Source organism: Spea bombifrons, chromosome 3 (assembly GCF_027358695.1).
Source record: "Spea bombifrons isolate aSpeBom1 chromosome 3, aSpeBom1.2.pri, whole genome shotgun sequence".
Classification (NCBI taxonomy): domain Eukaryota; kingdom Metazoa; phylum Chordata; class Amphibia; order Anura; family Pelobatidae; genus Spea; species Spea bombifrons.
Window position 1 is genome coordinate 73,191,694 of NC_071089.1, and position 10,824 is coordinate 73,202,517.

At 37.3% G+C, this 10,824-nt stretch overlaps 1 protein-coding gene across 1 annotated transcript; it reads left to right on the forward strand.

Annotated features, from left to right (window-relative positions):
* The first annotated feature begins 261 nt into the window (after positions 1-261).
* Positions 262-9,140, forward strand: CGAS (cyclic GMP-AMP synthase). The gene is made up of 5 exons (XM_053459758.1): positions 262-597; positions 2,498-2,720; positions 3,098-3,343; positions 4,793-4,895; positions 8,371-9,140. Exons 1-5 carry the CDS (start codon positions 289-291, stop codon positions 8,717-8,719), a joined length of 1,230 nt encoding a protein of 409 aa, XP_053315733.1. The 5' UTR covers positions 262-288; the 3' UTR covers positions 8,720-9,140.
* The last annotated feature ends 1,684 nt before the right edge of the window (positions 9,141-10,824 follow it).

Genomic DNA, 10,824 nt, shown 5'->3' on the forward strand with positions numbered 1-10,824 from the left:
ACATGTGGGTGTGGCCTATAATCGAGCCAATACAGTATTAATTTGTGTTTTATTGTAAACTGTTATAGTTTCATTTAAATACTAAAATAAATGTTTAAGAATCATTTTACCAAATGCAACATGTCCAACAAGGCTGTGTGTTGGCTAAGAATACATTAAACTAGAAGTGCCAAACTTTCAGTTTCAATTCATAGTAACTTATGAAAAAGGGAGGGGTCTCTACTCTTTTTATCTAACACACCATAGGAGTTCCTCATACGAAGCTTAAACAAAACCAAGTGAATTATAATGGCAAGCAACAGGCGCAATTCTGTGAGAAGAAAGGGCAAAGGAAAAGAGGACTGTGGCCAAGCACCTAAAAAAGATGGACTTAAGAATATGAAACTAATTGTGATGCCTGAAGACACTATGAATGGACATATAAGTCTATCAACTGTGGTGAATAGGCTAAAGCTGAAAAGGGGCGATATCTCAGATGCTGTTAGGAAAGTGAACAGCACGGTAGATACAATTCTAAAATCTGATGCCATTGCCACACACCCTCTATTCCATAGAATGGAAGACATTGGATCTGGGAGTTATTATGAGCATCTTAAGGTAAAATAAATATTTACAGCTGTGTGTGTGTGTGTGTGTGTGTATATATATATATATATATATATATATATCATATTTGCTCGATTATAAGACAAGGTTTTTTTCTGAGCAAATGCTCAGAAAAATACCCCTCGTTTTATAATCGGGGTCATCTTATTATCAGACCTCAAATAGGTCTGACTATGAGACTAAGATCCAGATCCCCCGCAGCTGCAGGGGACCTGGATTATATCGCGTAGAGCTCTACACGCAGCCCGGACTACGCCCGGGGACTCAGATGCACCGGTAAATTGGGTCGGGGGTTAACACAGGAGGATCCAGGTCCCCTGCATCTGGGTCCCCAGTGCTTAGTCCGGGAAGCGTGTAGAGCTCTACGCGATTGTATCGCGTAGAACTCTACACGCAGCCCGGACTAAGCACCGGGGACTCAGAAGCACCGGTAAGTTGTGGGGGGGGGGGTTAACACAGGAGGATCCAGGTCCTCTGCATCGCTGTGGGGGATCTGGATCTTAGTCTCATAATCAGACCTATTTGAGGTCTGATTATAAGACGACCCTGATTATAAGACGAGGTGTATTTTTCAGAACATTTGCTCTGGAAAAAACCTAGTCTTATAATCGAGCAAATACAGTAATTTATATATGATTGTTGACAGCAATCACACGCCTATCATGCCCAGACAACCAGTACATACTGGAATCTGGGTATGCCTGAGATTTCTGTTAACAAATCATATATATAAACGTGTTTATTTTTAAAGGTGTGTGGGGGTCATTTTCCATTTCGCTCCAGATTTTTCATTTTGGTGCATCCCTAGAATAAATAGAACTATTTAATGTTTACTTATCCAGAATTGTGAACTTGTAGTCACTTCAGATGACAAAACTTTCTAGGCCCAGAAATCAGTGAGAGGAAAAGTAAAGGTTTTGTGTCATGTTCTTTATTTTAATTTGCATAAAATAATCTTATTTGTTCGATTATTCTTTGTCTTGAATATCTAAACTTTTCCAGTGACCAAACAGCAATCAAGACCACAGCTTCTAAGTCTTCTTAAGCAGGTTTATTCAATAAAGTTATATACATACAGTACTGGTTGATGAACAGATTGTGGTCGTAGGTACTGTAGGCTCGGTATTCTTGGTATGATGGAGGAGAAAGAGCGGAGAAAGAGACCTTGCCCTTGTAACCATGATTATTTATACCCCTTTCCATTCAGTTAGGGTATACGTTAAGGAATCCTATTGGAGCAATAATAGGATACACCAACATTCCACAGAAAAGCTACATCATGTGTTTAAAAACATATGTTCCTGGCACTCAAATTGCATTCAGGCCTAATGTGTGTTGAACAGAATAAAAGTATAAAAATTATTTCTTACATTATTAAAGGCCGTATTTTCTCACAGTGAAAAATTACACATTTCTTATGAAGTGGCCCACTGCAGAAAAAACTTGGACACCCCTGTGTATTAAAGCCTCAAGCACGCGTTGGTGATATTTCAAGCATTTTGTCCTTTTGAAGTAAAACCATTTACAGCCACAACAGTTGTGAAGTTAAGGAGAGCACAATAGAAGCACTCTGCAGGGTATGTTGAGGCTGGGAAAGTGGTATTTATATTGTAGTTAAAAAGAGCAGAAATAAAAAATATTGACAAGACTATTCTATTAAGCTAAGTGATGGCTGAAGAATCAATTACACATTTTAATTCTGTATTGATCCACAAATTGTTTTTTACTTTTTACTTGTTTGCCTTTGTCTTAATTTACATAATTGTACAGCTTTGTTACTTTACTTTTATTAGCTGTCATACCTGATGTCTGTCCATGGCTGAAGAATAAATACATTTATGTATGAGTATTGTTTATATCCTAATATTTTGTTCTGTATTTTCTTGTTTAGATTATTAAACCAAATGAGTTTGACATTATGCTGACATTATCAGTGGGAAGACTACAGTTGAAAAGTTATGGAGAATCTGGCGCTTTCTATACATTATCATTTAAAAGACTACCAGCAGCAAGACATCCTTTAAAAAAATATCTAGATGATGAAGGAAATATTTCAGCCCAAAAAATTATGTGTGATTTAAGATGTATTATCAAAGATATAATAAAGAAATTAGGTAAGATGTCTACTTTCTTCTAAGCTGCATCTGTTCTCTACCTTATACTGTGCTCAACTTGTCAAAAGCAATCCTTCATCCGAGTGCCAGGATATGATTGGAGGAAGTAAACTATAGAGCCTGTGCACGCTTCCCCATAGTAGCAATGGGCAATTTGAGCAGTGGTGCTACAAAAAGCCCAACAGCTTTATTGTCTCCCTGTTTCTGCGTCAGAGGGGCTGCTACCTCCCTGGACCTTGCCACACTGGGACTAGGTGGACCAGCGCAAACTATGCTTCTGTACACGTACACTGTAATTTTGTAAAAATGCAACGCCTGCTGGACAATTAAGCACATTTTCATATGTTGTAATTATTATTATATTGTTTTATAACCAGATATTCCAGTTACCATTGCAAGAAAAAAGCGTTACAGTCCTGCCATTACCCTGATATTTCCCAATGAACCTGACAGTATATCTGTGGATTTGGTTCTCGCACTCAAACCTCAAGGATCGTGGCCTGCATCAACAAAGGGAGGCCTGGACATTAAAAACTGGTTAGGAACGAAAGTTAGACGGGAATTACGATGGAAGCCATTTTACCTTGTAGCTAAACAACCGATTGGAGAAAAGAACGCCAAGGGTAAAAAAATTAAACTTGTATTTTTTGTACATACTATACATACTTTAAGAATAGAAAAATATAATCACAGTATAGATAATTAACAAAGTTTCTAACACTGTTGTAATTACTTTTCTATAAAGAATGATTCATGTACAGAGATATGCAACTCTCGAGCAAGCTATGGAAGTTAGACTGAAAATGTAGAGTTGAAAAGTGTTGACAATAACATTATTAAGACCTGCCAAACCACATACATTTTTTTCAGTTTATCACTTTAGATTCTGCAATCCACTTCAGTAAGTTCCTCTTTTAACTTTGCTTCTTAGTTATTGTTCTTAATATTTTTGCTAATTTTCAGCTCAGTACTCCTTTGCTTGTTGTCCATTCAAGGAAACATTACTCAGTATTGCTGTATCTAATCACACCATCTCCTACCCTTCAGCACAGCATACCCTCCATCTCAACATGACATCTGATGAACCCCCATGCTTCTCCATGCTCCTTCCACTCTCTTCCCAGGACCATAGTAACTACTAGGACAGTGGTGCAGAATAGGATATCCCAAATTGATCATAGACATCATAAAAATCATTAAACTACTTGTTTTGGGGTTAAATTAATGGCCTGTATGTGCTCTAACCACTTCTACCCACAAACTATTTTATGCCTATATCCATCCTGCAGCCTGTTTGTTTATTCCTTTTTAAGCACAGGGCCATAAGGAACCCTTGTTTCTAGGGTGCCCGAATCTGTTGAGAATTCACATTTGGCTTTCATTAAGGGCTAAATGTCTATTTTCTCTTAGTTTCCTTTCTAAAACATTTTAGATTTTATTTTTTGTAGCACCGGCCAGCCACCAAATAGAACTGCCTATATATTGTTAATATTTATCAAATCATATGGTAGTTTTAGAATATTTACAATACAAATGTATAACTACATTTCCCATCTCTTATGTAGATCAGATAACGTAACCCAGTAATGTAGGCTTAAATCTTTTATCGCAAATACCTTAAAAACTGCCATAAAATAATTTAAATATAGCATAAAGACATTCACTCTATTGATTAATTACACATTTATGTTTTTTGCTGATAGAGCCACTTTATGGGATAAGGCTTTCTTCAGTACACTATTAAACATCAAGTTTCAGATCTGCTAACTTTTCCATCAGTCCGAGATTTTCTGGAGTAGTCCCAAAGCTGACAAATTTGTTATAGATACTGCAGGCAGTTTGATATCACAGCACTGAATAGGACATTGTGCATATGAGGGGGGGGGAGGAGAAGTCATGCCACAGTGAACACAAAATCTTATGTGAGATCACATGCTGTATGAAACTATTTATAACAAAATATGTCAAAGGTAGAAATCCTTTAAATAGAAAGTGATCTATGCATTACACAAGACTCAACTGCTCTTCATCCTGTGCTGACAAAATACTTATATTTGTTTGTTTTTTTTTAGTGGAGACTTGGCGTCTTTCCTTTTCAACTATTGAAAAGGAAATAATAAAAAATCATGGACAGAGAAAGACTTGTTGTGAGAATAAAGAAGATACATGTTGCAGGTTAGCTAACCAAATGTATACTAACTGGTTGTTATAGCTATTTCTATGACCAATTATAAATGTGTACAGGATCACTAATTTTAAGGACAATATTTCAAGAGTATTGACCTCCATTTTTCAAGACCAAAGCAATTCTGAACAATAAACATAATAAATCAAACAATTTTGGCAATGTATGCATCAAAAAATAAAATAAACCGATATGGAATAGGTCACAGAAATCTGAAGGAGGCATAAATTACTTGGGTTAGTGTTGGAAGTAAATATCCAAATGTCAATCACTTTAAATGGGAAGTTCCATCTTCTTGATTATAAAGTACAGTGCTGTATACAGTGAAGGCTAGAATTGACACAATCATCTTATTTCAACAAAGTCCCTTTATCTACTGACCTGAAAGTTGTCAGTTGGCAATAATACACTTTAGCGCTGCTGCTGTACAACTACTAAGCCCCACTACAATGAAAAATCTTCCACTACAGTTTTTTTTTTTTTTTTTTTTAATAAAAACATGTTGATCTGAAGCAGGAAATCAGCACAAAAATAAATTTGGGAATTTCAAGGAATCCATGGATTGTCTCGATATAAACATATGTTCTGTTTTTTAGGTTACCATTCTACCTTTAATTTAGTGTGCATTTTTTTCATCTACTGTCCTGGTACAAGACAAGTCTGAATGAAACTCACCTGTCTAGCTGTTAATTGGGTTTAATGGAGGTGAAAAATGCATGGGCAGCAATTGTTAAATTGAGGCTGCAACAGCTTAAAAAGGCTACATAGAAATCAATTTAAAATACCTAAGCAAATAAATGCTGTGCGCAAAAAATTCTAGCACATTAGAATTCAAGTTGATAGATTTTATAGATACTGGAAACAGAAAAGTAGTGAAAACCAGTGTAAAAGGTGTTTAAAGAAAAAAATCTGTACTTTCCTTTCTCCTATTTGCCAGATACCCAGCTGCAGCCCGTAACAACACTCTCCTGGTGTTGGAAAATATAGAAAGGATCCACTAGGGGGTGCTCGTGTATACCGGTTCAGAAATAGAAATAAAAAAAATAATAATAAAAAAAGAATGAAATAATAGTGTAGTAATAAACACAGGTCTAAAATGGGTTTGCTTATGCACTCACAGTGTTTATGTATTGGTCAGGCCTTATGTCAGTCAACACTTCCGGGTCCGTATGTGAGATATATGTGGGAGGAAGCACAGAATATACAATGGTGTAGTATTGTCATATGCTGGGACACGCCAGGATGAATGCACACTTACAGTTGGTGAAGATGTGTAGCGCCTATAAAACCTGGATGCCTCTCCACGATGTTTCTCCTCTGTTTCTCCCAATATCCCGGAGTTTCGCTCTTTAGCCAAGTGTTGGTATATGCTGGATAATAATACACCAAAAATGTGTATATATATATAAAAATAAAAATGAAATTTATCCCGGGCACCTGGGTTTCGTGATCCTTCTCTATACGGGGATCGGTGGAATCATGTTCCAACCGCTCTGTCTCCATAAATGTTCAGCGGGGTGTATATATATGTTTTATGCTCCAATCTCTTCGTCTTTATAAATGTCCGGCGTGATATACACCACGGTACCACACATGTACAGGGTATATCCAGCTCGCAATACCAGTTTTGTCATTCGTACCATTTTTTCCTGCATATGATTTACTTACCTTGGAGCCCCATTATGAAGAAGAAGAAGAAGATGATCACGTACTATCGAGATAACGAGCGACGACAACGGACGAGTCTGGACGAACTGATGTCAGACGCTTGGACGTCGAGGAATCAAGATGGCGCCGCACACGAATAAAAGAACCATGAACACACATAGAAGATACTCCTGAAGAAGCCACATTCGGGCAAAACGCGTTGAGAGAGCTCATTTTATTCATTTGGACTTTTATCACTTACTATTTTAGATATAGTACCTTTGTTTGAGTACTATTTGTTTCATTTCATTTTATCCATCGATTGGGGCAGGTGCCCGGAATAAATTTCATTTTTATTTTTATATATACACATTTTTTGGTGTATTATTATCCAGCATATACCAACACTTGGCTAAAGAGCGAAACTCAGGGATATTGGAAGAAACAGAGGAGAAACATCGTGGAGAGGCATCCAGGTTTTATAGGTGCTACACATCTTCACCAACTGTAAGTGTGCATTCATCCTGGCGTGTCCCAGCATATGACAATACTACACCATTGTGTTTCTGTATATTTTGTGCTTCCTCCCACATATATCTCACATACGGACCCGGAAGTGTTGACTGACATAAGGCCTGACCAATACATAAACACTGTGAGTGCATAAGCAAACCCATTTTAGACCTCCTGTGTTTATTACTACACTATTATTTCTTTTTTATTTTTTTTATTTCTATTTCTGAACCGGTATACACGAGCGCCCCCTAGTGGATCCTTTCTAGATTTTATAGATAGAAAGAAAAGTTTGTTTAGAGATGTACATACAATACTAAACTTTTAGCACACCAGTTAACCGTGTAAATGAAACAAATAGCAAATATGCAGATGCGTCCAAAAACAGTGTAACCTTTTCATTGTCAGATTAAATTGATGCCAGCGTTGTTATATATTTTTAACTGTACCAGAATTACAAGGGTTATAACTTTTAACAGCGATCATTTTGGAATTGTACCAAAAGAGGTAAGAACTTTCAGTGAAGGGAACGCATTTATGCATACATTTTGCAATTTATTCACCAACAGGAATTTACAGGAATGTTTCAAGGAGAGCTGTGATTTCAACTCCCTGATTTTCCTATTAATTATGAAAAGGCCAACACTGGGAAGTTCCTTTAGCGATAAGGACTTAGCTGATCATGCTTAAAAGATGAAGAGACTGAGAAAAAAAACCTCATTTTTCAGAGGGGGGTGTGTTTCCAGAGCCTGGGTTAGCTGGGTCTGACAGCGGAGTATAACCAGAGAGGGCTCCAATAGGAGCTATGCTTTATTTTTATGATTTTGTTTTGTGCACCAGCAAATTTTGCTGAAAATCTATGTTCTTGAAACTTATTGCCCTAGAGGACCATCCTTAAGCTCCCCAAAAGTGAAATTTATGGCCATCATACTACAGGGTTTGTCTCAGTATGTAAAGGCAACATTTGTCTGGTATCCATTTGTTATATCAAGTGGACCAGGACTCATTTTTTACAGCTAAGTTAGCTCATTTGAACTTAACTACTATGAGGAAACGAGCATTGAGAAGTTGAATTACTTACTGGTGAGTACCAAATTAGTGTACTTTGTTTTCCCCAATAGTCAAGTTTCTAGACGGGTTGTTAAATTGAGCCAATTCTGCCATCAAGGATTTATTTATCGTTTTAAGTTTGCTGCAGCTAATACATCGCTTCTTGCTTGACTGTTTATATTCTAGGTAAATTAAAGCAACCTATTGAAACATAGCAAATTTCTCACTATGTAATTATTTATCCTTTTCTTGCAGAAAATCTTGTCTTAAGCTTTTAAAATGCCTTTTGGAATTGCTAAAAGAAAATCACAAGCGATTGCACCAGTTCTGCTCCTACCATGCTAAGACTGCATTCCTGCATTGCTGTACAAAATATCCGCGAGATACTCAATGGAATGTCAAAGACCTGGAAATCTGCTTTGATCGTTTAGTTGATTATTTCCTAAACTGTCTTGAAAGTGCTTATCTTCCTAACTTCTTTATACCCTCTTACAATCATTTTGGCTCAGAATTTATCGGAGGAAGCCTAGCATTTCTGAATAGCAAACTAGTAAGTGAAAAAACACAGGGCTACCCAGTCTTTAACAGCCTCTTCAAATTATAATGAAATTACTATTTATCCTTAGTAGGAACAATGTAATTTCCAGTGTATATTGAAGCCCATTATCCATAGACTCCAGTGCATTTTAGTATATGCAAAACAGTGCAGGCATTCTTCAACCCCTTAACGCCCCATAGACATACAGGTACATCCATAAAAGTTGTGTCAAGATGCCCCTTAGGACATACTCATATACCGTGCCTTTTTTTTTTTTTTTTTTTTTTGCAGTGGCAGGGACACAATCAGGCTTTCCCTTTGGCAGTTGTCAATGTGGACAAATCATTTGTAAAGTGTATATGCATAGAAAAGTGAGATCAAGCACTGCCTAGACTTTGGAGGAATGACAGGACTTTGTTTCAAACCGTTTCTAGGCAACTGTAGAATTTCAATAAAGTTTTTTTTTTTTTTTGACAAGGGGAATTAAGGAGAAAACCAAAATAAAGTATGTTTCCCCCTAAGTAGAACAGCATTTTTAAGTAAATAAAAGCTGATAATAAATGGATTTTAAGCTTGCAGGCTCGGCCCTCTTTACCTAATGCTTGGTAAAGGCTTGTAAAGGTAAAGGCTTGGTAAGGCTTGTCTTAGTCTGCCACCCAGCATAATTTACAAACACCACCAAATAAAACGATAATTTAAATAATTGATTTTAGGGTTTCCTTCATGCCTCCAGTTTAACCTTAGCTTGTTGTGTTGAACATTTAAACTCCAAGCACTGCAGCCCAGAATACTTAGCTGGACCAGAATCCGTTTCACCAATGCCAAATTCCTTGGACAAGCCCATCACAGTATTTGGGCTCGTTCTGCACACAAATGGCAACTAATGCCACTTTGTTTTAATAATGTACATCAAACTTTTTAAACTTATTTACTGAACAGATGGAACATTTCCACATAACACATTTACAACTATTGACATACTTAAACAGCAGCATTGATCGTTAGCAAATTCACATTTAACCTGCCTGATCTTTTGATAACCATGAAGAACCCTTCTATTAAGAAAGTTATTTTGGGCACTGTGACGCTGTAAAGATAATATAGAATACAATGAGACTAATTGCTTCTTAAAAATACTTGGCAAGCCCGGTGATATTTATATATCTTAAAAAAAAAAAAAAAAAAAAAAAAAAAAAAAAAAAAGAAAAGAAAAGGCAAACGCTTGCAGTTCTTGACCCTGTTGAAGCGGCCTGAAAACAAAACAAAACAGTATGCCCGTGAGCTCAGGTAGAGTAAATACAAACTGCAAACTTATAATTGAGAGTATTTTGACTCAATGACTAAATGATATAATAAATGTAACTATGCATTTTAAATAATCTATGACTTCCCTGTTAGAGAAACCCTCAAATATATGGAATAAAGAAGCAGAGTCTCAGCACTTTCACAAGCCGTGGTTTCACTAGTAAATATTAATTTACATGTAAACTATTTTTTTCATATTTGATAAAAACTGAGTGAGAAAAATGCATTTCTTGTTTTTATTTCCTTTTATTTGCCAACCTGCCCCCCAGTTATGCACATCTTCCCCACGGCTTGCTACTCTGCCCCCCCAGATATGCCTTATACCCCTCTATATGCCACTCTGCCTTCCTCCCTGACTTTACCAATGCAATCCCCAGACAACCACCACTGCTGCTGGCCAGTACTTCAGCTGGGGCATCCATGACTGAGCACTGGAAGGTCTTGTCACACCAGTGCTCCATCATAGAAGCCCCGGCAGAAGTACCAGGCAGCAGCGGAGATTGTCTGCACGCATCGCGCGGATGTTCACCGGCTGCCATAGAGGAGGATCCAGGTCCCCTGCAGCTCTGTGGGGGATCTAGATATAAGACGAGTGGTATTTTTCAGAGCATTCGCTCTGAAAAAAAACCTAGTCTTATAATCGCGCAAATATGGAGTGTACAGTTTTACACTCGATACATGGGAAGGGACTAATGGGAAGGGACATTTTAACCCCTTAATGACAATTGACGGGCCGGGCACGTCACCCGAAAACGAAGGGTTAACGACTTTTTTTTGGTATCCTTATGACAATACAAGGACATACTTGACAATACATCAGCTGGAGGGGATAGACAGAGGGACCATGCGGAAAAGATAGGTCCATC

Bases quoted from the DNA above. Each gene is read 5' to 3' on its own strand.
- CGAS (XM_053459758.1), top strand. From the start codon at position 289: ATGGCAAGCAACAGGCGCAATTCTGTGAGAAGAAAGGGCAAAGGAAAA. The intron at 598-2,497 runs GTAAAATAAATA...TTTCTTGTTTAG, and splicing joins GTTATTATGAGCATCTTAAG to ATTATTAAACCAAATGAGTT. The intron at 3,344-4,792 runs GTAAAAAAATTA...GTTTTTTTTTAG, and splicing joins TGGAGAAAAGAACGCCAAGG to TGGAGACTTGGCGTCTTTCC.